The 25760-nt window shown below is 49.3% G+C and overlaps 1 protein-coding gene across 1 annotated transcript in view; it reads left to right on the top strand.

Annotated features, from left to right (window-relative positions):
* PHF2 (PHD finger protein 2) overlaps positions 1 to 24773 on the top strand; it is an 88467-nt gene extending 63694 nt beyond the window's left edge. The window contains 22 exon segments of the mRNA XM_086619290.1: positions 403 to 472; positions 475 to 491; positions 1799 to 1913; positions 1916 to 2169; positions 3094 to 3213; positions 4338 to 4362; positions 4365 to 4455; positions 5112 to 5290; positions 5524 to 5597; positions 8342 to 8414; positions 8417 to 8498; positions 10126 to 10178; positions 17566 to 17730; positions 17733 to 17837; positions 19522 to 19617; positions 20501 to 20610; positions 21805 to 21823; positions 21826 to 21918; positions 21921 to 22019; positions 22022 to 22082; positions 24583 to 24616; positions 24618 to 24773. Of these exon segments, the coding sequence (XP_086475416.1) occupies positions 403 to 472; positions 475 to 491; positions 1799 to 1913; positions 1916 to 2169; positions 3094 to 3213; positions 4338 to 4362; positions 4365 to 4455; positions 5112 to 5290; positions 5524 to 5597; positions 8342 to 8414; positions 8417 to 8498; positions 10126 to 10178; positions 17566 to 17730; positions 17733 to 17837; positions 19522 to 19617; positions 20501 to 20610; positions 21805 to 21823; positions 21826 to 21918; positions 21921 to 22019; positions 22022 to 22082; positions 24583 to 24616; positions 24618 to 24773 (2091 nt within the window).
* Positions 24774 to 25760: the final 987 nt, after the last annotated feature.

Genomic DNA, 25760 nt, shown 5'->3' with positions numbered 1-25760 from the left:
GAGCTCCAACAACTCCTATTGGGGAGCTCCAACAAGGACAAGTCATTATAGTCCTTGAAGACACCAGCCTGGGTCGAGCTCTCCTTGTCGATCTCCTCAGGATGTAGGAAAGGAGTTTCTCAGAGAATCTCATCCAAGGGGGTGAGCAAAGTGATGTTACGGTTGTGAAAACGCAATAATAGCTGAAAAAGACTGTTGACTTTGTTGTTCTCTCAGGACAACTATTTACAATAACATCCAGAAGGAGAAAAAAAACTATTTTTTCCGTATTTGGACTATGGATGCAGTCAGTATTGATTTTAATACATGGGAAAAATATTGATGTGTCACTAAATGAGTTTGGTTTTATATTTTTGCAAAAAATCATGCACAGAAACAGCAGTCTGGTTTGTTCTGGTTTAGGCTTTAGCAGAGCATGAAGATGAACTACCAGAAAACTTCAAACCAGCACAACTTATCAAGGACCTTGCCAAAAAATAAGATTAAGTGAGGTTTGTGCTCTTTTCGTAATATTAACTATATTGTGGGTCTTTTCACAATCTGGCCTATAAAATGGATGACTTGGAATAAATGAATCTTTATTCCCCACTCTCTTCATTAAAAGGTTTCACGTGAGGTTTTGCAGTAGGGGGGACTGCTCAGGACTCTTGTCTGGCTGACTCACCACATATTCTGAGCTCCTCTTTGCTTTCTCTTCAGCATTATGCTGCATCTGCCTGTCCTACATCCTCCTCCTCCACCTTCTCCTAGCTGTTCTGGCTGTTCTCCTAGCTGTTCTCTCCCCTCTCCATCCTTATTTTCTCTTTCGCTTTAGCTACTCCCTACCCAAAAATATGATAGAACTCAAAGAACACTGTTGCCATGCCCATGCCCATGCTCCCTATTTAGTATCTCCTTTTCTTCATGTTCATTGGTCTTGTCTATGACATTGTCTGAGCTTGGGACTATTGTTCTGTACATTTTCCTAATAGGAAGCCTTCCTCCTGGCTGGCTTCCAGGCAGAGTTACTACAGCAAATGCAATAATTATATTCCCCTAAAAAAAAAAAAAAAACAACAAAAAAAGGAGGTTGCATGGAGGTATCACCCATTAAGTCTGGTATCATAATCCACTTAGTGGAGATGTGTGGCAGTGCAAGGTGACAATAGCCAGTTTAGATGTTGTCAGAAGACATTGTGTTACACTCCATCCCTTTTCTAACTATATCCAAAGTCCTCAAAATTGAAATCTTGTCCTTTTATCTTCTTTGATGCAGTGTATGAGTTTTCTGATTGCCAGAATGGCAAGTTAAGCAGAAAATAATTTCTTTTTAATTAGTCAAGCAGTGTTAATTTTAATTGGGCGGCTATTTTACTGCTTCTTTTTCCTGAAGGCATGAAACGTGATTCTCCTACACTTATCGCAGATGAATTAAGCGGAAATGGTTTGTGCTGAAGCTGATTAGCATTTTAAACAAAGACCATTCATTTTATACATTTGTTTGCACGGGCAGTCCATTTACCAGTCCTACCCGATGATATAACCTGCTGAGAGTTACGTTCCTTACAAAGCCACTGGAGTTTCTCCAGGCCAACTTGTGCTTGGGCAACGCGGGGGTGGGAACTGGTGGTGAGCAGAGCGTTACTGTGGCATGTGATGTGGTCTCCGTTCCCTGGGCAGCCCGCCCTGGGAATGCAGTTACCCCTTTATTGAAGGAGGGGTCTTTGGAGTTTGTTGCCCCCAGCGAGGGAGGTGCAGGGGAATGTCTAAGGTGAGACAGGTGGGTCTGAATGCCTTCCCGTTCTGTGCTAACCTACAGAACGCTTCGAAAGCCAGCAAAGCAGACACGAGTGCCAACACGAATGCCGAGGAGATCTGTCCTGTGGAGAAGGAGGAGGCACCATCACCCGTCCAAGTGACGCCTCCCCCCCCCCTGTAGAAAAGCTCCCTAAAAAAAAGACTCCCAAAACTGTGAAAACCCCCAAACAACTCAAGCCATCCAAACCCCCCAAACCTCCCAAGCCACCCAAACCCCCTAAGCCTCCCAAAACACCGAAAGTTAAGGGAGAAGGAAAAAAGAAAGGAAAGAAGGCAAAAGAGAGTCCACCGCCAGCCATCCCGAACCTCGACTTGCTGGAGGCACACACGAAGGAGGCTTTGACAAAGATCGAGACGCCAAAGAAGGGGAAGGTGGGTCGTGTTTTAACCTCTCCTCGTTCCCTCGCCGTCGTAGGGATAAGATCACTCCTAGGTCTCATGAGAAAAATAATACAAGCAACACGGTGTAAACCCCGTCTCCACTGAAGTAAATGAAAGTTTGGTAAATCCTTTTTTACCTGACTTTTCAGTTTGATTTGACTGTTCGTTGGTTTTTCATTTGATGTGGAGCCTCCAAGAAACCTGTATTGATTCAAGCCGAGTTGGAAACTACTGTCAGTCCCTGTCCAAACTAAGGCAAGACAAAAATTAAAAGACATTTTTAATGACTTCTTTTGCCCCTTGAACTATTATATTCTTATTTCAAGTGTTACTAGCACGCGTGTGCATTTCCATAATTGGTATCAAAGATGAAGGAACTCATTTCTAAAGCATCTTCTTTGCATGAGATTTTGCTCTAGAATGAGTGAATGAAGATAAAACAAGAGTTTGCTTCCGTTTTTGCCCATGTAGGACAAGTTTCATTTTGATGTCCTTTAATTTGACGTGGATTTTGCTGCCGACTTCAGTAGGGGCCAGGAGTTCATTGAGGCACTGACAGAGTAACGTGTTGTACACTCTTTGTTAAGAATATCCGTAAATTTTTTTCTAAAATGCTTCTGGATTTCCTCGTAGTTCGTGTGCAGTTTGCAAAACCTGCTCACGGAGCAATAAGCAGGGAGATTAGTAGGTTTTTGCAGTAGTCTCGTGTTGGTACATCAAGGAGAAATGCAACTCGTCTTCTGCATTCTCTGAAGCAGCAGTATTTGATTGAATCTCATATTTGGGTTCAGAAGGAATGAATCAGAAAAATTTTTGTTTTTCAAAAACATGTTCTAGTCCAGATAAAAAAAATGTGTTTCTGTAACATGCCAGCACTCCATCCTCATTAAGAGTACCTGCTGACTTTTTCCCCAGGCTGCAAAGAATGTTTTAAGTGTTCCCAATAAGGAAACTGCTAGTAAGCAGAATGAGGTGGAGAAATTTGAAGTTCGAGAGCAAAATAAAAGCAAAACAGAAGCCAAATGGAAATATAAGGTAATGTCTCCTGTTAAATTCTGCTGCTGATTCTGCCACATAGTGATAAGTCAGAGGAGGAGAAATGTTCACAGGTCTACCTAAGCAGACCGCACAAGGCACCAATTTTCAGTTCCCAAAGAAAAAATTTGGAGCAGAAAATAATAATCACTGATAAAGGAGGGGGGGCAGGTTCTTCAAATGCATACACTGAGTTGTCCATCTTTCCTTGCTGAAGGCAATGGGAACACTGCTAATGGTGGGATTTTTCAGTGCTGATCTCTTTTGTGATTCTTACTTTAACATCGTCGTACTACTTTAAGTCTGGAGTAGTTCCAGAGAATCAGTAACTAATGATGGCATAAAAGCAGAGTTAATGAAATCTGAATTATGCCCATGAATTAAAAGCTTGATTTCCTGGAGGGCTAATGTAGGGTGAGTAAAATTCATTCATAGAATAATCCATTTTTTCTCCAGGTACCATTTAAAACAAGGTGACACTAGACTTTCTCACCGAAATAGCTGTCAGAATTTTGCCTGCTTTGTGAACTTCTGGTGACAAAGGTGCAAACAAATTCCCCAAACCAAAACAAAAGTACATGCTTTTTCACGTGGGAGAACTGCTAAGAATCATGAATCGTGGACATGAGAGACATGTTAAAAAAAGTCACGGTTAATGTGATTAGATCAATATGTACCAATTAATTCCACAGCCAGTGCAGCTTAGGAGAGTGTTAAGGCGATGCTGAAAAAGTAATCAAAAGCTTCCTTTGCACTGAATATGGAATTATTAAATTTAAAATTCAGGCTCTTCTGAAGGTGTGAAAGAAGCACGTGGACCTTGGGAATAAAATGAGCTCTGATTCACAAAACGTGCATTTTCATCAGTCTGTACCAATTTAAGAGAGCGATGTTTAAATTTGGCATCGTGTTTGTGGCGGGCATTGCTTAAACTGGTGCTGAAGTGGGACAAGTCCCGTGTAGCCCAAGGAAGGATATAATCCTCAATTACTTACCCCATTTGGGGAAACGTGTGTTTCTCTGCATATAGATCAATGCGTTCTCTGAGGTTTCCTGGGAATCTGAAGTATCGGCAACTCATTCAGCTAATTTTATTGGGTGGGGTTGGGTCTTCTGCCTTTCAGAACAGTAAACCTGATTCACTTCTCAAAAGGAAGAGGAACACAAATCAGAAAAGACACCTTTATCAGGAAATAAGGACAACAAATTTACTTTCTCTTTCTCTAATAAGAAGTTGCTTGGGTAAGTAAAAAACACAGCAACACACGTCAATTATAAAAGCAGATTAAAAAGACTTGTCGTTATTTATGTTTTTTTATGCAAGATGGTGAAAATCTACCTTTCTGGTCAATGTAGAAAATATACTTATGCAAAAAGTTCTTCCCTCTGGAACTTGATTTTTCCTGGAATCCAGCTGAATCCATAACAGCACGACTCATCTTTGAGGCTGGTAGTTTGCTTGAGAACAGTATCTTCAGTATTCGGGCGGTGTCTCATGTTTGGCACTTCAGGTTCTTACTAGTGGAGTTATATTAAATGGGTTTTGTGCAGATCCCACTCAGAGTACATTTTTAAAAAACTGTTAAATGAATTCCACAGGCCGGAATTCCATCCTGTGCGTGCATTATGGGTATGGTGATAGACCTTGAGACAGCTTCAAACAGTGTAGTGCTTATTTGAAGCCAGCCAAGGCTGCTCGAGTCGGCGTCGTATTCTGAGATAGAAATTGCAGGTACAGAAACGTGCTTGTAAAATTATTTGAATTGCTGTGGCACCTCTGGAAGTATTCAAGTTGTCTGAGATTTCTACGTAAAGATACTCATTGTCTTCCTCTCTGTCAGTTTGCAAAATGTTTTCAAGAACATTGTCGCTAATTTAGAATTACTGGTTTTTGTCAGATCAAAGGGAGTCAAAACCCAGCTGAATACCAGCGTGTTTGGGTCACTGCAGAATTTTAAAGAAGATAAAGCAAAACCTGTACGAGATGAATATGAATATGTGTCAGATGATGGCGAGCTCAAAATTGATGAGTTTCCAATCAGAAGGAAGAAAAACACTACAAAGAGAGAACTGCCCTGTAAGAACATTTCCTATTTTGTCTGTATCTGCACCACAAAGTCTTATGTGTTGTTTGTCCAAAGTTAGTCTTTAAGATCTGTGTGATTTATAAGAAAGCAAGCCGTGTCTTAACGGTCAGTCAAACAGAAGTGGATTTGAATTGCTTTAGAAGTTGTGGCTTAGGAGTGCTCTCTTCTGAGGAGAAATGAACCATGACTTCGTTTTTCTTCTTTTTTTTCTTTTTTAATTCAGTTCTATCAGATAAAAAAGACACTCTGCAGCACACTCCTGTTAAGAAGCCAAAAGTGGAGTCGGTGTCGTACAAGGTATGGTTGTTACTGTCCCCATCACAAGCACGTGCCCGTTGTGTGTCTCCAACAGTACGTGGGGCAGTGCTGTAACGACAGCAGCAGAGCCCTCGCACAGGCTCTTGCCTCGTCCTCTCCTTCCTTCTGCACTCACAGTCTGCCCAGAACAGGCAGCATTCAGGCATTGCAAGGGATAAGCATAATTTGGTACTGTGGCTTCAGCTCCTTGCACATGGTCAGGCCTGACGGGAAGCGGGTACGGAGACAGGACAGTTGTACCATACCGCCAGAGCAGGAACAAGCCATAAGAAGGAATGGGAAGGATCAGAAGGAGTTTTCTGTCGTACCTGGCGTGATGTTGCATTGCTGACAGGCACAGGGGTCTGTCCCAGGCTGTGCTCCCAACTTGTGCCCCCATTTCCATTGCTTTGGACACTGATCGTTAAATTTCCAAGTTCATGTTTGACAGATGAAACTCGGAGTAATGCTAATACAGTGTAACTCATGGTGTTTCACATTACTAGAACCCTTTATACCTATTATGTAGCAATTAAAGGTTTTGTTTGCTATAGAATCATAGAATGGTCTGGGTTGGAAGGGACCTTCAAGATCACCCAGTTCCAACCCCCCTGCCATGGGCAGGGACACCCTCCACTACACCAGGTTGCCCAAAGCCTCATCCAACCTGGCCTTGAACACTTCCAGGGATGGGGCAGCCACAGCTTCTCTGGGCAACCTGTGCCAGTGTTTCACCAACCTCATTGTAAAAAATTTCTTCCTTATATCCAATCTAAATCTCCCCTCTTTCAGTTTAAAGCCATTGCCCCGTGTCCTGTCACTATATACCCCTTGTCCAAAGTCCCTCTCCAGCTTTCTTGTAGCCCCTTCAGGCACTGGAAGGCTACTAGAAGGTCTCCCTGGAGCCTTCTCTTCTCCAGGCTGAACAGCCCAACTCTCTCAGCCTGTCCCATAGCAGAGGTGCTCCAGCCCTCGGATCATCTTTGTGGCCTCCTCTGGACCCGCTCCAGTAGCTCCATGTCCTTTTGTGTTGTGGACTCCAGAGCTGAATGTGGCACTGCAGGGGGTCTCACCAGAGCAGAGCAGAGGGGCAGAATCCCCTCCCTCGACCTGCTGCCCACGCTGCTCTGGATGCAGCCCAGGACATGGTTGGCTTTCTGGGCTGCCAGTGCACGGTGCCAGCTCATGGTGAGCTTCTCATCAACCAGCACTCCTTATCACTTAGCAGAGTCTCCCTCTGCCCATTATGGGCTTACATCTAGAATGCCCTTGACTCAACATGATACTTCAGCATGTCCCTAGCAAGGCAGTGTCCATGTGCCTGTCGATAACTTACCTTCAGGAAGCTGAACAGCACAGGCATAAGTTTGCTGGGAATTAAATGACATAAAATTAAATGTTTTGCCCAACTGTGATTAATACAAATTCATATTATAATATCTGAATCAGTCAGAAAAAGCAAAATAGCTCGTTAACACAGAACTGTAGATTACTGAAGTGTTGGCCCGAAGAACCAAGGAGTGTTTTTCATCCTGGGTTGGCACAGGGATGTTCAGCAGCAAGGACACTCCTCTTTGCCTCAGTCAGTAGCTGACGTCTGGAGACTGGTGCACTGAGAACAGGGGAAAACATGCTGGTGTCTCACTGTGCAGAGGCCGAAGGAGGGAGGCGAGTTCCTGGAGGGAGCAGTAATCAGCAGCCTGAGCAGTAGGGGCTGGGACTTGAGAGGCCTGAAAGCGAGGAAGGAAGGGAAAAACTTGTGCTGTTGTACTCGAGATACGGTGCGTAGCGATTCCAGCCCTGGACAGACAGTTACGTGCAGGCAGCATCCTTCGGTGGCCTCGGGTGCTGTTTATGTGTTTCTGTCCCGTTCCTCTGGTCAGATGGTCCTGTTCTCTTGCAGCAGGGATGGCAGAAGTGGCTCTGTCCCTATGTCTGAGTTGGCCACTTGAATAGAATCATAGAATCATAGAATGGTTAGGGCTGGAAGGGACCTTCAAAGGTCATCTAGTCCAACGCCCCTGCAAGGAACAGGGATATCTCCAACTAGATCAGGTTGCTCAGGGCCTCGTCCAACCTGGCCTTGAACGTCTCCAGGGATGGAGCATCCATCACCTCTCTGGGCAACCTGTGCCAGTGTTCTACAACTCTCATGGTAAAAAATTTTTTCCTAATATCCAACCTGAATCTACCTCCCTCTATTTTGAAACCATTACCCCTTGTCCTATCACAACAGGCCCTCCTGAACAGCCTCTCCCCATCTTTCTTGTGGGCCCCCTTGAGGTACTGGAAGACCGCTATAAGGTCACCCCAGCCTCTTGGCAAGTCTTGGCAAGGTGCAGACCTGTGCCTTGGTGCATCTCTGGGCTCACACGATATGGCCAGACAATTCTTTTGCTACACAAGTCGTGGTCTTGAGAACGGGAGCAGGGGCTGAGAAGGTGACACAGCACCTGGAAACACTACTGTTACAGTGGTGTGATCCCATGCACAGGGTCAGGTCTCAACACTGGTTCTCCAGGGTTGGGAGAGGAAAGAAAAACCTACCATGCCTACAGGTGGCAAGGAAACAGATTTTTACTGTGTACCTGCCTTGGGGTGTGTTTTTTTTTTCTTTAATGAAAGCAAATGACGAATGCTAGCCCTGAATCTTTGGAGGAGCAGGAGGCTGCAAAAATTACTGTGTTGTTCTTGTTGACTAACTTAGTTTCTGGAGTTTTTGAGACATTTCTTTGTTTTTGCAGAGTGATGACTCTTCGGATGAAGATTTGCTTCACATCGACACAGAGGCAAAGCCAGGGCGCAATTCCAAAGTAAAGAAGAGAGTGGGAGTTCAGCAGGAATTCTTGATCTTTTGCAGGCAAGCAAGGAAGTTGGGGGTTTAGAGTATAACACCAACAGGTACGCACCTAGGGGTGTTTTCTCCTCTTACCCGTAAACAAAAATCGCTCTTTTGCAGTTGTGTGTGTGTCTGAGAGTGACAGAGAGAATGAACCTTGCAGCTCAATAACTGCTTTTTCTCCAGTAAGCAGATTCTTTCTTTATCCAGCAATCTGGAGGGAGAGGTGGGAAAGTGCATGGGAAAGATCTCAGTGGTATAATTTCAACAAATAGAGGCACTTCACATCTGTAAATGCTGAACATCCATTTTAGCAATAATACTGTCATAGATGAATCATTCAAAAGGAAGGGAGAGCTCAGTGAATGCAGCTTGAGGGCATGAATAATGGTTTTTAATGTAGTAATAATGCAATAAAGTAATCTGAATGACCAGCATTTCTTCCATAAGGCATTGTAAAGTGCTGTGCAGTTCCCTGAATATTCAATGTTTGAAAGAAGAAAATAGGAAACTGTCTACACTGCCATCACACACCCCTGGTCATCATTCTTCTCCCCACCAAAACACATGGCTTGGGGAAAAACAAGCACGGTCGTGGGTACTTCTGTACCTCAAATGGAAATGCTTGGCTGGGCTTGGTTGTGTTTCATATGGGACCACTGTAGGTGGACACTGAAGGTGACACAGGGTCACTGGATGTTTTGGAATATGGTTAATAAGGTACAGCACTAGATCTTTTGGCAATCCAAACAATGAGCTGTGAAAAGAAATGCAAACTTGGAAAACATGGTTCCCAGCCTCAAATGCAGTTCAGGACTGTCTGGAACAAGAGTTTTGTTTGGGCCCATCTCAGAACAAATGTATGGGTTCACTACCTCCACTCTTTACAGGCCAAGTCTGATCTTAAACTACTGATAGAGCAGTTAGGTACTAGGAGTATGTGTGTCTTTTCGAAAGAAGCTAGTGGGACTCTTCACATACAGAAATGTCTTGCTTAATTCGAACCTTAGGAGCAAATCCCTGGGAAGGGTTTTGGGAACATCAGCTGGGTTTATGGCTTCCATGCACATAATGACAGTGCAGACATGAACTGCTACGTCTTATGCCCTGTGCTTCTTAGTATCTGCTGAGGAAGTAGATCTTTGCTGCTGCAGTCTTAACTGAATGGTTTGTCCCCTGTCTGTAGAAAACCAGAGGTATTCACCTAAGCACGCTCCACTGCTCCACAGGGACCACAGCCTTGGTACTTTGGGAAGCTGTGGGCTGTTTGTATGTTGCTGGCACAGGTTTCCAGCCTCTAAATATGCCTGTTGTGCAAACAAAGGAGTGGTCCTCTGAAGGGTGAAATGGGAGGCTAGGTGGTGATACGGGAAATGATGTGAAACGTGTCATCAGGCTATTCTTGTTTGGCATTTTAATAAACCAGGTCCATCTCCAGTCTGCCTTCATCTGAAAACCACCTTCACCAGGCAGGCAGGACACGTGGGTTCTCCAGGCTGGCTGCTTGAAGCAGCTTTTATCCTACTGAAGATTGATGTAACAGATGTTGCATGGAAGCAAGAGGTGTGTTGCACCGTTTTATATGTGCAAAGCAGCAAAACCAGTCTGCTCTGAGTAGTGAAGTGGGACACCACATTCAGTGGTTGCTGGGTACCCTAACAGCATCTTTTTCCTCCCTGCGTTCTCTAGGTCTGCCTTGGTTATACAGAGCCCCAGAACCTGTGGAGGAAGTAGAAGTAGCTGTAGGAGGGGTGTAAGAGTTGAGAACAGACTGGACAAAGAGAGGCTGGTGCTGTCCTTCTCGCCCACGCTGTGCCCTTGCTGGGTGTTGGGTGCACATGACCCAGGAAAAGTGCAGCTTGCAAACTGGAAAGGACCTGGTAAAGTGGAATGAGAAGGTCTCCTCAGGGAGGAAGATATTATCTAAACCTGGGAAAGGTTGGAAGTTAAAAGCCATAACCGAGAATTCCAAAATATATGCCTCGTAGTCAAAGGGGAACATATGGAATAAGTTACCAGGGGAAACCATAGAAGCAAATTTTATCAGTGAGTTTAAAAAAAGAAGAGTTTTTTTGATGTTGAGAGTGAAAATGGATTCTTCAAGGTTGCAGTGCAGTGACAGAGCTACAGACAAATGTAAAGGAGACAGTGTTGCTGACCAGAAACATGTTCTGATTCAACCTTTCTCAATTAGGCAGTTGTCTCTTTCACAGGTTAGATGGTTGCAAGAGATTAAAACATATTATAGGCTGGCTTCGTGTACATCAGTCATAGAATCAGAGAATCACAGGATCACAGAATGGTTTGGGTTGGAAGGGACCTTCAAGATCATCCAGTTCCAACCCCCCTGCCATGGGCAGGCACCCTCCACTACACCAGGTTGCTCAAAGCCTCATCCAGCTGGCCTTGAACACTGCCAGGGATGGGGCAGCCACAGCTTCTCTGGGCAACCTGTGTGCCTCACCACCCTCACAGTGAAAAATTTCTTCCTTAGATCTAATCGAAATCTCCCCTCTTTCAGTCATGAAGTACCAGGCAACTCTGTGACACACAGGTTTCCCTTTGTGCATCAATGTTTGGAGTTACAACTTGTGGCAGCACAGTGACAGGGATCCTCATCTCTGTGTTGGACAGAGGTGTGTGTGCAGGGACTCCTGTAAAGTTCTCCGTTCGTTCCTAATGGGAGCGAATAAAGCCATGATTTTAAAATCAGGTAACATAGTCACTACATCCGTGGAAGGCTTATCTTGACAAGGCTGCTATTTCTGGGGAGGAACCTAATCTCAGTCCAGTCCTTGTTTTCCTCCATTACTGCCTTTGCCCTAGCAAGAAGTGGTTCATGACAACAGCCAACGACCTCGGATGATTGCAGAGGGTATGGGAAGAAGTACCCATGTGTCTGCAGCTCCCAGGAAATAACTATTTTTTTTGTAGCCTGAGCTCAAGTGGGTCAGTGGTTTTAGATTTTCCTGATCTCTTGAGGTTTGGCCCCATCTCTGTGTCTGCTCTTCAAAGAAATAATCGTAGAATCATAGAATCACAGAACGGTTAGGGTTGGAAGGGACCTCAAAGATCACCTAGTTCCAACCCCCCTGCCATGGGCAGGGACACCCTTCACTACACCAGGTTGCTCAAAACCTCATCCAACCTGGCCTTGAACACTGCCAGGGATGGGCAGCCAAACTTCTCTGGGCAACCCGTTCCAGTGCCTCACCACTCTCATTGTAAAAAATTTCTTCCTTATATCTAATCTAAATCTGCCCTCTTTCAGTTTAAAGCCATTGCCCTTGTCTTATCACTACATACCCCTTGTAAAAAGTCCCTCTCCAGCTTTCCTGTAGGCCCCCTTTAGGTACTGGAAGGCTGCTGGAAGGTCTCCTTGGAGCCTTCTCTTCTCCAGGCTGAACAGCCCCAACTCTCTCAGCCTGTCTCCATAGCAGAGGTGCTCCAGCCCTCGGAGCATCTTTGTGGCCTCCTCTGGACTCGCACTGGCACTTGTCTATTAGGCTGTTCCTGTGAATCCCTTTTCCATTCTGTGTTATGGTGCATAATGGAACTCGTGCTTATGTTGAATTTACACTTAGGTTTTGGCAGGTAGTCAGACATGTCGGCAGGTGGTTAGGTGTATCTACTCTGGGGATAACGTTGCCAGTGTAATAGACTCCCGTTCTTGAAGTTTGGTATAAAATACGAAAATTCGTCAGCCATTGTAAAAATTAGATCTGCCTTGGCCATGTTTGCACTGCTGACCATTCCGTGTATCACAGGGTTTGCCACCCGCTTACAATGTGCAGAAGTGCAGGGGGAAGCAGGAGAAAGGTTAGAGGGATGGTCCTCAAAGAGTCTCTTCCTTGCTTGGGACGTGTCTTCTGCTGTCTGCAGGAATGATCCTCAAAGATTCTCTTCCTTGCTTGGGACGTGTCTTCTGCTGTCTGCAGGAATGGTCCTCAAAGATTCTCTTCCTTGCTTGGGACGTGTCTTCTGCCGTCTGCAGGAATGGTCCTCAAAGAGTCTCTTCCTTGCTTGGAACGTGTCTTCTGCTGTCTGCAATGGGTTAAAACTGCCTTTCAGTGATGGAGCAGGACTCTTGCCTTTCATTTTGCCTCCCTTCAGGGCTCTGTACCCGGAGTATTTGTAGACTTTGTGGTTTCTGAAGTCAAAGTCACATAACCAAACTCTGCGTGAGCTACTGCGCTGTTTGGGGCAGTTTAGTGGGAACGTGTCGTATCAATTTTGGCTCTTGTATAAACAATTAGGCTTTGGCTCTGCGTGTTGCAGCTTGATTGAAAAAAGCTCCTGATAAATGAAATGACTGGGTTGCATTCCATAATCACGCTAGGCTTTATAAATGGCCGTAACGTGTTTTTTTTTTAAAAAAAAAGTGGAAGAAACATGATACACAAACATACCGTGTCGCAACATAATGCCAATGTGGTCATGTCTGACTCTCAGGAGCAATTTCCATCTTTCTCTGCTTTTAAAGCAGATAAAGGGTAGGCACGTGTATGCATTTATATGTACACACATAATATTTGTACGTATGTTCTGGATACTCCACGTAGCAGTGGTGCAGGTAGGTCTGTGGAATCTGCGTCGCTCACGCAGTGGTCAGTGCAGATGAGAGCCAGCTCTCGGCTGGGAAGCACGGAGCCTTGTCCGACCAGCACGGGAGCTGCTGAACCCCAGCAGTAACTTAGGAAGCAGGTCAGGGCTTTTTGTGCTGATGACCTTGTCTGGATTGTGTGAAACTTGATTCTGTAAAATAGTGGACTCTTCGTTTGTGGCTGACCAAACCAAGTGCCCTGATGGTGTTGTCTAGATTGGGCCAGAGAGCTGCCTCAACGGTGGTGAGATGGGGAGAGAGAATGGCAGAGGTCCTCTGGAAAGGCTGCTGTAAAAGTGGAAAGAGTCTGAAAGAATTGAAATGGAATATGGAAAAAAGCTTGGAGGGGACTGGTGGTCATGTGATCTAGAACTGAGCAAAATTATTTGTTGTTTCCAGGTCTGGTTCAAAAATGGAAGGAAATACTGAATTTGTACTTGGAAGTTATTTGAGTTCCATAGTTTCCTACAGCTGTCACTTCTCCAAAATATTGAGAAGTCATTGCTGTCTTGGCTGCACTTCTTCTTTGTGGTTCATTTGCATTTGGCCACAGGTAGGGTGAGGGGAAATGCAGAAATTACAGGGAAATACTATCAGAGAGAGGATGGTGATTTACTGCCTTCCCCTTATATTCCCCAAATAAGGACCTTTTCAATGGTTCTTATTTGCGGTATTTCATACCAACGGCAGGTGGAAGGGACCTCGGGAAGTCACCTGGCACAGCCACCTGCTCACAGCCCAGCCAGCTGCAAAGTTTGACCTGGTTGTGCAGGGCATTGCCCTGGTGGGTTCTAAATACATTCAGGGCTGGGGATTCAGCAGCCTCTCTGAAGCTGCTCAGCCACCCTCTGGATGGACCTTTTCTTCTTGTGTTGGGTTGGGATTTCCCATGCTGCAGCTCGTAACCATGACCTTTCATCCTATTGCCGTGCACCTCTGAGATAAGTCTGCCTCTGTCTTCTCTGTAACCCCATGAGACAGTTCTTGTTTCAAGTTAACTCTTATTTCCGTTGAGAAGATGTTCGTGGTTCCTGTGACTTTCCTTTGCCCTTACCTATTTTTCCCCTAATCTTAAGATGAGACTGGGTGATAGTTTTTCAGCGGCGAGGTGAGACATCAGTGAGCTTGCTGTCTCTCATCTCTGCCTTGCCCTTCGGTGCCTCCAGCCATCTGTGTAGGCAGCATGGAGAATGGGGAAGAAGCCACCCCTCAATGAGTAATATTCTACTGGAATTAATAAATTCAATTTCTGGATATAAGGATATAGGTGAAAGGCTCAGTAATTGCTTGTGAAAGGAAGGAGAATATCTGCTTAGAGATGTTGAACCCTCGGAGAGAGATGCCACTAGTAGAACTGGTTGTGGAAAGTGAAGCACCAGCTCCCTGTGTGATATCTTCTCCTAGCTTCAGGGTGCTGGGATCGTTCCTGTGCCCAGATAAAGGGCCAGCCTCAACTAGGGAGGTAAAACCTTAGTCTGCCCGTGCTGAATCGTGTGCATTCTTGTCATGGTCCTGGCTGTTTGCCTATTGCCACTGCTCTGGAACATGCTGTCACGCAAAGGATGCTCTTGTTGAGTCTAGGCGGTGAGGCGGGCGATGTGAGAGCCCCGCATAGCCTGAAGGAGCTTCTGCTCCTCCTTGATGAAGGTCCTGCTGGCAACTGGCAAGCTGTTCTGGGACACCGAGGCCCCAAGGCTTAAACCCAACACAACAAATCATTGCAGAGAGCACTGCGTGTAGGGCTCAAAGCCATCTGTGCCATACAGACCAATGTCTTCTTCCTCAGGTTCCCACTGAGATGATTTGCCCTTCCCTGTTCCTCATCACGCTGTCCCGAGCGGTGCTGCAGGCTGGGCAGCCCTGGGCGAGGTTTTAGTTGGGATGAGTTTTAACAGCAAATTTTCCCTTCTGTTGTGGTGCTTCTCTCTGTTAGTAATGTCAGAACATGCTGCCAGTTTCAGCTCTCGGATGCAGCACCAGAAAGGCAATTGCTGGTGATGATGATGATGAAGACTCCTGAGCTTGGGCTGCTCGGTGTGGGTGCAAGCTTGGCCCGTCGAGCTCTGTACCAGCTCAGCGTGGGCTCTGGGTGGGAGCTGGGCTTGGCAGACCTAAGACTTGTCCTCCCCAGCCCAGCCCCGTGGGTCGTTCAGGAGCCACCGTGCTGCCTTGGCCATGCCTTTTTGGCCATCCGAGTGGTCCTTTCGCCCGCGGACCGCATGGCAGCTGCGCTGAGGTTTACGGCACGCTGCTGGCTGTTGCAAGGGGAAGCTGGCGGTTTCCAGAGCAGTCCTCTTTCAGTTCCTGCACTATATGCAGCTGAAATCACCAGGTGCTTGCTAGGCAGCACACGGTTAGTGCAGGGGACTCATCTGTCCATCTTGTGTCCTTGTCTGTGCTAGAGCAAAAGGAACCAATAAAATCCCCAAAGGGAGGCCGTGCAAAATGCTGAATCATAGAATCATAGAATGGTTAGGGCTGGAAGGGACCTTCAAAGGTCATCTAGTCCAACCCCCCTGCAAGGAACAGGGATATCTCCAACTAGATCAGGTTGCTCAGGGCCTCGTCCAACCTGGCCTTGAACGTCTCCAGGGATGAGCATCCACCACCTCTCTGGGCAACCTGTGCCAGTGTTCTACAACTCTCATGGTAAAAATTTTTTCCTAATATCCAACCTGAATCTACCTCCCTCTATTTTAAAACCATTACCCCTTGTCCTATCACAACTGGCCCTCCTGAACAGCCTCTCCCCATCTTTCTTGTAGGCCCCCTTGAGGTACTGGAAGACCGCTATAAGGTCACCCCGGAGCCTCCTCTTCTCCAGGCTGAACAGCCCCAACTCTTTCAGCCTGTCCTCATAGGAAGGTGCTCCAGCCCGATGCAAAAGGCACAAACTGTGACCAGTCTGTCCTCTTCTCTGCTCATCCTCAAAGCCTTCCAGAGCTTAAAAATTACTTCCTTATTCTTCTGGAATCTTTGTTGGCTTCGAAAGCTGAAATCCCTCTCATGGAGGTACACGCAAGCACATGCCCTAATGAGAAACACTTTGCCCCATGTGCAGCTCTGACTCTTTGAGACATTTCACCCACACGTTCAGGTTGTGGTTTGCCTCTCAGAATCGCTGGGTTTGATCGTATTCCACAATTTATTTGTTGAAGCTCACGTTGCTTAAGGCAGTTCCTCTCTGGTTTGCCCATTTCGTGGTCAGTGTTTGATGGTCTGTTTGCAGTGTTTTGAGAGTCCAGTGTTTGCAAAAACGGCTGGGGGAAAAATTTGAGAGAAAATATGTTAATTTCTTATAGACAGTGCAAATATGTCTTTGACAGAGAGGCATCTGGCATGGTAATGAGGGATTAAAATGTCTCTTGCCTGAATAAGTTTTTCGATGTTCTTCTATTTGTGGAGTTGCTAGCTGCTGACACCAGCCTTAATTCATTTTCAGGATTATTTATAAATGCAATTAGTGCCCAGAAACTCTCATTATGTCTTGTGTGTTGCTCTATCCGGAGTCCTGTAATGGTTTAAAGTGGATTAAATTAAGATCAATAAGAGAAAGCGATGTGGCACTGCTAATTTACTGGGGAAATGCTGAGTGTTAGTGGCATCTATTGCATAACTGTAAAAAAAAAAAAAAATCATTACCACAGCAAGGTTTTTTGCATTTTGATATTTGCCTAAACTCTAAAGTATGGGAAATATTTGATGATGTGCTCTGCCTGGTGTTCTCTGTCGAGATTGTCATTCTTCTATGTTCTTCTGTTGGTGGGGAGATTTATACATCATTTGACCTGAGCTTATTCTGTAGCAATGTATTTCTTTGTGTAACAGATGCTCAGTGCCTGTTGAAAACTGGCAATGAAATGCCAAAAAGCAAGTTCAATGAAATCAGGCTTTCAACCCACACCGCAGTCCACGCATCCAGTCCGTATCCCTCCAGCGTCTCCCATAATCAACCCATCCCACATCCACATCACAAAACCCTCCCAATGCACTGCAGAAATCTCATGAATTGCTTGTGCCCTACCACGTTGCTCTTCCAGCAGATTCTGGAGTGGTGACAGTCCCCCGTGAGAACTGTGGTCTGTGGTCACGGGCTTCCTTCTGCTTGTCCAAATGCTTCTCTACTGCTTGGCAGGACGTAGCAGAAGCCCACCACCACATCCCCCTCCAGTGCTGACCCATAAGCTCTCAGAGTTGGTCATAGAGACACCAGCGTTGTTGGGAATGCTGTTACTGGCTTTGAAACTACTGACCTGACCCGTGTCCTCGCCCACCATGCCCATCGCACGCCCAGCCCCGCGGCGCACCGCTTCCTTCGGCAGCAACCCCGAGTCTAACGTGCTGTCTGTGATACTAGATATGAAAACAGCTGGTGTCACTCACGGCATGCCCAGCTGCTCAAAGGGCAGCCATCAAGAAATCTTTTCTAGCAACACTGTGCGGTGAAAGGAGTCCAGCGTTTGTGAGGGGGTCGTGTTTTTCCGGCATCGCTAACGGCTCCTGTATTTCCCAACGTTTCCCTGCAGTCAGCCACCGCCTCCCCCAGCACACAGAAGCAATCCAGGGCATGCTGTCGATGGCAAACCTCCAGGCGTCAGAGTCCTGCCTCCAGACGTCGTGGGTACCAACCAGGCGAAGAACAACCATCTCCACTCAAAACTCGAAAAAAACGGGTGGTGGCAGCAACAAAAACGCGGCAAGCGGTTACTAAAGAAGAGCACAAAGAACAGCGTCGACATCGAGGATTACGATGAAGACCAGGACCACTTAGATGCCTGTTTTAAAGACTCAGATTACGGTAAGTACAAACGAAGCAGTCTGAGCAAGTGCGTGCCTGGGGGTGCACGTAGATGTTTGTGCATGTTGGCACGTACCCCCCCATGTTTCTCGTGGTGCTCTTGCTCCCTTTCCGTCACATTGGCATCAACTGGGTGTTTTGGTAAGGAGGAGTGCGAATAACGAGAGGTCTGCACAGCAAAATTAAGCAAGCTCTGGGTGATAGGTAACTTGACTACAGAGCTGGTGGTGGTAGGGGCATCCAGCGAGACTGGATTTGAGGCATGCCACAATCTGAAGATGTTAAAAGGCACGGAAGCCCGCTGAAACTGCAGCAGGCAGCCACCAAACAAGAAACTGTCCCCAAAATGTGTGTCAGGTGCTGGTACTTCCGACAGAAATGTCCTCGTCTGCACAGTAGCAATAAAATATCTAGCAAAGATGAGTGAGAAGTTGAATTTGTGCTTGGAAAAGGGATCCAGTGGTATTTTGAGTGTTGGCAGAGAACGCAAGCATCGGGCGGAAATGGGCACAAAGCCAGTTCTGCCAGTTCTGCCACAATAACCTGCAGGAGCATTTTTGAATATGAGAAGTGAGGAAATGAAGAAAGTAATCATGTAAAGACTGATAGGGACTGGAAAGGCTGAAGTCCCAGAGAGGGCAAGAAATTGGTAGAGGTTTAACAGGAGAGCCTACGTGTGTGTTTAAGTCTTCCCGGCAACCACGGCCATCAGAGATCATCTGTTACGACTGGAAAAATGGAGCGTGTGTTTTCATCTTGCTAGCAGAGATGCCAAGGCAAAATGGGGATGCTGTGGCATGTTGCAGCAGGCGGCTGCACGGCCTTCTGGAGTGCGCTGCACGCGCTGGGATGCGGCGGTGGTGCTGGAAGGTGCTTTGAGACAAAGGGCAGCTCCGTGAAGCTGTTGGGCAGGGATGTGGTGTACAGAGAGATGCCCTCCGCTCTGCCGAGGGCTGGATTTGCTCATTGGTGTGTCTGTGCTGGCAGTGAATGGAGAGTCTTTGTTGTGAGCAGACTTGGTTTCCAGAGGCTCTGTTTGTGCCAGATCTGATGAGCAGACTTCTAGTGTCAATGGCAATGCCACCATCACCTGTGATGTAACACATGGCAACTGGCAAGAAAATCAAACGCATGGGAAGACGAAAAAATACACAAAACTTCATAGTAAAGGCTGGGACAAAATTTAGATGGATAGGTGGTGTTTATCCCAGAGGTCTGCGAAGGATCCTGTGGTAGAATGGTTCGCGTTCATCTTTTGGATACTCCTAAGTCAAGGAAAGCCGTTCTCGTGGTCCGTGCAAACAGCACTGTGTCATTTCTCTCTGCCTAACTGGGCTGGAGTCGTACGGGCCAGGGAGGTGTGGTTGGCTGATGCATCTTCAGTACCAGTCTGGCTTGAGATAAGGAAACCTGTTGCGTCTCCTTAGCTGTGCTGTCACTCCGCAGGCAGAGGGAGACTGATTTTTCCTGTCTGAGAAGTTTCACTCTGTATCCTAAGAATTGCAGGTCACAGTGTAATGACAGCAGCTGCGAAGTGTAGCGTGTGGATGAGAGCAGGAGAAAGTCCCCTGAGTGTTGCCGCTGTCCCACCAGTCAGTGGGACCTCTGTACGGAGCAAGTGGGCCTCTCTGCAGGGCAGAGCTGTTTCCTACACTGAAACTACTGCCTTTGTTTCCTACTGCAGTTTACCCTTCTCTGGAATCGGATGAAGATAATCCAGTGTTCAAATCCCGGTCAAAGAAAAGGAAAAGTTCGGATGATGCCCCTTACAGTCCAACGGGTAAGTCCATATGGTCTGTGCTGCCCAGACTCAGGCTAAGTCATGCAGGTCCCTGAAATACTGCCATTTTCAGGGAGTGTGGAAATTGTAAGATCACAGCTAGCAATTTCTTTGTCATGTGAAGGATTAACCCTTCCCAGCGCAGTGGGAGGTGATAGCACACTCTGGGACTGATGCCGAGCAGCGTTAGCCTTCCTCCGTTAATTGGTTGGCAGGAAAAAGTCATTCCTGGATGGGTTGTTGGTTTATTTTTCTTCACGCTCTTGGTGATGGAACAATTGGTGGCCACCTTAGCAGAAACCCCAGATAGCTGAGTAGCCATGGCTTTTAGGGGACTGTGTAAAGAGAAATGAGAGAAAGTGTGGGAATGGCATCCTCCAGACTCAGCCAAAGCTGGTGGTCTGGGAGGGTGTTTTTGTTGCCACTCACCAGAGACAGTGACAGGCCAGGAGGTCCTTAGACCCCTCTGACATGGCCCACTAACCAGAGAGTCTCCACAACTTGCTGTGTGTGTGACAAGCAGCCCATGTCTGATCAGCTTGTGGCACTGCATGTCCGCTCCCAGCTGGTGGGACGGTGAACACTGTCCATTTGGGAACGATGCTGGAGTCGCTCACACCTGTAGCGTAGGCAGAAACCTCCCGTGGCTTTGGCTTCAGGTTACTCCAGCTGCCAGTCAAGATGCCAGCTGTGTCATACCTTTATTGGCAGCTTCTCCGTCGGCACCTCCTGCCTTCCAACGCATCCCAGGGAAGGCAGGGCAGAGGCTGCAGCATCCCTGGCCCTCCCGCTCAGGAGGGCAGAGCCTCCCTGCCCAGGACGTGGTGATGCTGCTCACACGGGCGCATTCTGCACACCTCACCCCCGTCTGCTTTCCTTGCAGCACGAGTGGGCCCCTCGGTGCCTCGACAAGACAGACCGGTGCGAGAGGGCACGAGAGTCGCCTCCATCGAAACCGGACTCGCCGCTGCTGCCGCCAAGTTGTCACAGCAGGTGAGGTCACTTGAGAAGTAGTAGCTGTCAGGACACGAAAGCCCTCTCCCCCAGCAGCAGTCATGCCCAGGCAGCGGCGCGGTGCCAACCCTCGGTGCTTATCCATGCCAGCGACACAAGGCTCAGCAGTCCCGGGGGAAATAAATGGGGTGAAAGTCCAAGAGGGTCACAGCTTGTCTGACAACAGCGTGGGCGACGTGTCGGAAGCGTAGAGAAGTCCGGGCGAGCGAGCGTAGCTGCCAGGCCAGGGTGAGGAGGCAGCCCGAAGGGAGCATGCGTGCACCACGTGTCGTGTGTCCGTGAGAGTCCGAGGTGAGATTGCCTTGTCCGTGGGAATCGGCTGCTGGGGAGCATACGGATTTATTCCAAAGGTTTGGTGAACCGTGGGTAGCCATGGGGTCAGTTCAGCAAAGATATTGAGGCACTTTGGGTGTTGGTAAGTGTCCGGTCTCTGAAGAGGTCAGATAGATGCTAAGCACCTAACACACATAGGGCCTCCGCACACGTGCACCGTGAGGCGCGAAGGTGGCAAGGTCTGCTGGAGCAAGGTTGGCGAGACACCTTGGCGAGTTCTGGAGATGCAGGTTTGGTGCGTTTGGCTTCTGTGATGCGTACGGTTGAGCAGAAAGAGCTCCCATAATGGTAGAGGGGTTTCCTCAAGAACGGACTGAAGGCGGTAGGCAAGGGAAAGAGGATGGTGGCAGTTCTCATGGTATGTGTGGATAGGTGCAGTCACAGGTCGAGAGATGAAGTGTGTGTCCTGGCAGGAAGCAGAGTCTGTGAACCAGCGGGATGTTTAATATCCCTCATGCTGTTGTGAAAGTGTATGAAGACACCCGAAGATAGGGAGGTGCCAGGTTTTTGTGGGAACATCGAAAGGTTTGTTCGTGCAAAACCACGCTGGTCTGCCAAGGCAGGGTGGTTTCGGTCCTGGCTGCTCCCACTCGCCGCAGTGTAGCAGTTAACAGACGAGGAGGTTCTGCACGAAGCCGTAGTAGAGGCAAGAAGGGCGAGGCGCGTGCGTGCCGCCAGAGCGAGCCGTGAGCGAGATGGTGTCGCAACAGACCCGAGCGGTTTGCACGTGGCAGCCTCCATGAGTTGTCGTGTATCAGGACCCTAAGCAACGCCGCGGCCCTTGCCGTAGCTAAAGGTCTTCTGGGGGATTAATCTGAGCTTCATGTTTGTCATTTAAAGGAGGAACAAAAAGGCAAGAAGAAAAAAATACCAAAAAGAAGCTGTCAACCAACAACGCGAACAAAGCGGCTCAGGATGGCAGCTCGCCAGAGCCGAAGCTGGAGTCACATGCCAGCGCCTCACAGATCACGAGTACACCGCGGGGGCCAGCACCTTTGGGGTCGCCCAGCCTAACAGGGGATCGCAGCCGATGGCACCCGGTGTTTTCCTCACACAGAGAGACCCTCATCATCCTCGCAGAACAATGCCTCCGCCAAAGGTACCAGGAAACGCCTGGGGTATTGGTGTAGGAATGGGGAAGGGTGAACTGGTCACGTAACCCGTGCTTTTTGCAGGGCCCTCGGCGCGTCGCGTGTCTCACGGTACGCAGAAGCGCGTCGGCAGGTCAGATGTGGTCGGAAGATAGGGCTGTCCCGGCACTGGTGAGCCCAAAGAGGCGTTCTGCTGCTGGGCTGGTTGCCGCGGGCTGGGAGGCATCCCCTGGTAGGAAGCACTCCCTGAGGCTCCTGAGGAACACCTGCAGTGGCCACATCGCAGTCCAGCCTGGCTGGTGAAGCCATGTCCGGGGGAAGACGCATCCAGGAAGGCCGTTCTGCCCAGGGCTAGGTCAGGCGCTGCCGTGGTCGGGTGGTGTCCGTACACCAGTACCTGTGCTGGGGTGTAGGTGAGGACGTCCACCCAGCGGGTGTAGAGCAGTGCAGATCTGCAAACCTGTCCTGAGAGTTGCCACAAAGGGAGCCGAGGTAATGGCAAACCTTGGGAGTAACAGCTACACAACCAAAGCCAGAGAGAGGAAGAGGTCGCTGCTTGTCTGCCGTAGGGAAAGCGTTGCAAGCTGAGGCTGTCCTGGAGTCTGGGCTGGGACCTCCTGTTCTCTGCTTGAACTTTGCTCAGAAAGCGTGGCAGAGGCAGGCGTGTGGGACGGGCACCGTGTAGGGTGAAGACTGAGCGGCGATCGCACCGGGAGAGCCCTGATGTAAAAGTGAGGCAACACGGCAGATGTTCCCTGCGTCCGCCCGTGTTTGAGTGGAGCAGGTTAGAGGTAGTGCACGATGTCCTCCCAAACAGTAGAACATCTGAGCAGCTTGAGTGGGCCGACAGGAGGACGGTGCATAGCCTGTGGTTGGTGCTGGGGTCCTGCCAGGAGCTGGGAGTACCTGTGGCTGTCTGCGGAACCGGAGTGGAATGAACGTATTTGCTGGAATTGTGTCTTTGTGGTAAGATGGTGGCAGTAGTGAAACAGGGAAGATGAGATGGGAAGAGGAGTGCTGAATGGAGCCGAACCCCATCTGGCCAGTGAGCTGGGCGACCCAGTCAGGGCATCGTGGAGGGAGCCTGACCAGGCACATGGATCACACCTTGCCCGTGGTGTAGCTCCAGTCCTCAAAGGAGGGAAGGAGCCGTGAGCCAAGAAAGCGAGTGGCTGACCTTGCAGGGGAAGCAGAGCACTTTTAGGGCCTCCTGTGCAGGGCTGGGACAGCTGGGGGACAGCAAGGGGGCTTCAAAGCAGCTCTCTGCATGGAGCGCAGGAGAGTCCAGAGCCTGGGAACTAGCAGACTGGGCATCACTGGGAATGAAGGGACTGTAGAAATGAGATGGTGGATGAAGGGAGCTCTAAGACTTCTCAGGAAGATCTGTCTTAAAGAGTGAGGCGAAAGGATGAGAAATGAGGAAACGTCCCATGGAAAGTGTCACTCACACTGCTCAGGTCTTTAAGGCTGGAACACTTAATGGAGATGGGAAAAGCGGAAGGAGCTGAGGTCTCTGCAGGTGTCGCACAAGAGTGCACCAATGGTGGCATGAGGGATCAGAACAGAAGAGGCCACATGGCTGTGAGTTGGGCCTGGCAGTCCCAGGTGCCGTGGTGACCAGGGGTGTTCCTGGCCGTAAGTGGTAGGTATGTGGTGAGCAGGGCAGTGAGCAGCTGCGGTAGCTGCACCAGTCCCTGAGGACCAGTACAACGGGGAGCACAGACCTCGCGGAAACCGCACAGCTCGTGAGCAAGGGCCTGAGGTCGTGGTGGTGGTGTCCTCTCACAGCATGGGGACAGGGAACGTTGTCCATTTTGGCTGCGTTGCAGTGCCTTGGTGCTAGCCTGGATGTGTCTGTGTGTCTGTGTGTCCGTGTGTCTGTGTGTGCATCTTTTCGGTGTCCTTCTTGGCGGGGCCTGGGAGCAGGTGGTCCTCTCGAGGGGAACAGGGAGCAAGAAGAGCTGCGGAGCTGTGGTGGTACGTGGGTTGGTCCTCAGCGTGGTGGGCAAGGGACCAGGCGTCCTCGAGGCAGTGCTTGGCCCAGGACTCGCGGTGCATGTGAGCTCAGCATCCTGTGCCGCAGGTTTCCTGATCCCGTGGGAGCGGTGGGTGCGTGGTTGAAGGCAGGCACTGGAGCCCAGCTGGGTGGGAGAGCTGTGGGGTGCCCGGGTGCAGCCTCCCCCCGAGGCAACCGAGTGGGACGGTGCTGGCGGGGCTGGGTGAGGGCACGGGGCAGCAGGGCTGGCACTGCGCAGGCAGGAGGAGCCCCAGCAGAGAGGGGTGAGCTGAGGCTGCACCCTGAGCGGGGTCTGCTCGGAGCGATGTGTCCGGGGTGCGTGCCCCCACTGCGGGGGGCAATCCCCGCGCTCGAGGGGTGGTCGCGGCCCTTGGGGCGCTGCGGGGCAGCCGGGGGCGGGCGATGGGGGTGCGGTGCGGAGGGGAGGCGGCCGGTGCGGGGCTCGTGGTGCGAGGCGGGCGCGGACCCTCACGCCGCTGCCCCGCTCTCCTTGCAGGGAAGCGCACGAAGAAGGGGAATGGCCACGGCCAAGCAGCGGCTCTCCCGGCAAGATCCTGAAGATCCACCGGAACGGGAAGCTGCTGCGCTATAGCGGCGGGGGCGGCGGGCAGCGCGGCGCGGTGCCGCTCGGCTCCGGCCACCGCTCCCTTGAACTTTCGGTCGGTCGGAGTGTACAGAATCCTGCTATAAATATTTTTTAATAGAGAGTCCCTTTCTCAGCGTGCTGAGAGCGATGGGCCGCGGAAAGTTAATCCCCATCCGGCCGCGGCGGAGCGCGCCGGCCCCCCCCCGCAACCCCAGCCCCGGCCCCGGTCCCGGTCCCGGTCCCCGGGCGGAGCCGCCGCCCGCCGCGCTTCTCACCGCCCGGGCAGCGCGCAGGGGCCGGCGGCGGCGGCCCCGGGGGGTGCGGAGCTGTGGGCCGGGGCCGTCGGGGCGCGGCGGGCGCCGTCGGGGCGGGGGCGGGCCGGCGGGCTGCGGATGGGGGTTGGGCGCGTTTCTCAGGCATCCCCCCCGTGTCGCCCTGCGTAGCCGCGTTCCCCGAGGCCCCCTTTCCCTAGAATGTAGCTTGTACATAGCTTTTGGAATAACCACCACCGGTTTTTTATAAGGGGAGAGTCCCCCCCGGGGCGCCGCCCGCCACTACCAGCTCTTTGCGGAACTTCTTGTACGAGGAGGGAGACAGTTATTTTACTAGCACCTTGTGGAGTGTTTCGTGTTTTGTGACGATGTAATTTATTAATGTTTGTAGCTTTTATATTTGTACATTTCTTATGGGCTTTGTTTATATACACACATTTACCGGGGGCGCGGCGCCGCGGGGAACCAGAGCCACCCGCGGCCGTGGGCGAGGGCCGAGGGCCGCGCCGGCCTGGGCGTCGCGCCGGCTTTTTTTATTATTATGATTATTATTATTAGTATTATTATTTTTTTCGCGACATGTACATTTCTAACAAAGTTTATCGTGGCTATCTATCTATGACGGTGTTTATTTACCGGTTCATATCAAATGCTCTTGTATCGAGTTCACGAAATCTTAAGTAAACCTAGAGCAAAGTTTAAAAAAAGAACACAACGAAAAGAAAAAAAAAAAAAAAAAAAGAAAGCAAAGTAAACTATTTCAGGTTTTGTACACAACCGCCTGGGCCTGGCCTTTTTGTGGGGTCAGCGAGGGCGGTGCGTGGGCTCGG

The sequence above is a fragment of the Tauraco erythrolophus genome, chromosome 12 (genome assembly GCF_009769465.1).
Source record: "Tauraco erythrolophus isolate bTauEry1 chromosome 12, bTauEry1.pri, whole genome shotgun sequence".
NCBI classification, from domain to species: Eukaryota; Metazoa; Chordata; class Aves; order Musophagiformes; family Musophagidae; genus Tauraco; species Tauraco erythrolophus.
Note: the sequence above shows the minus strand (reverse complement) of the source record. Positions and strands in the feature narration are given on the sequence as shown.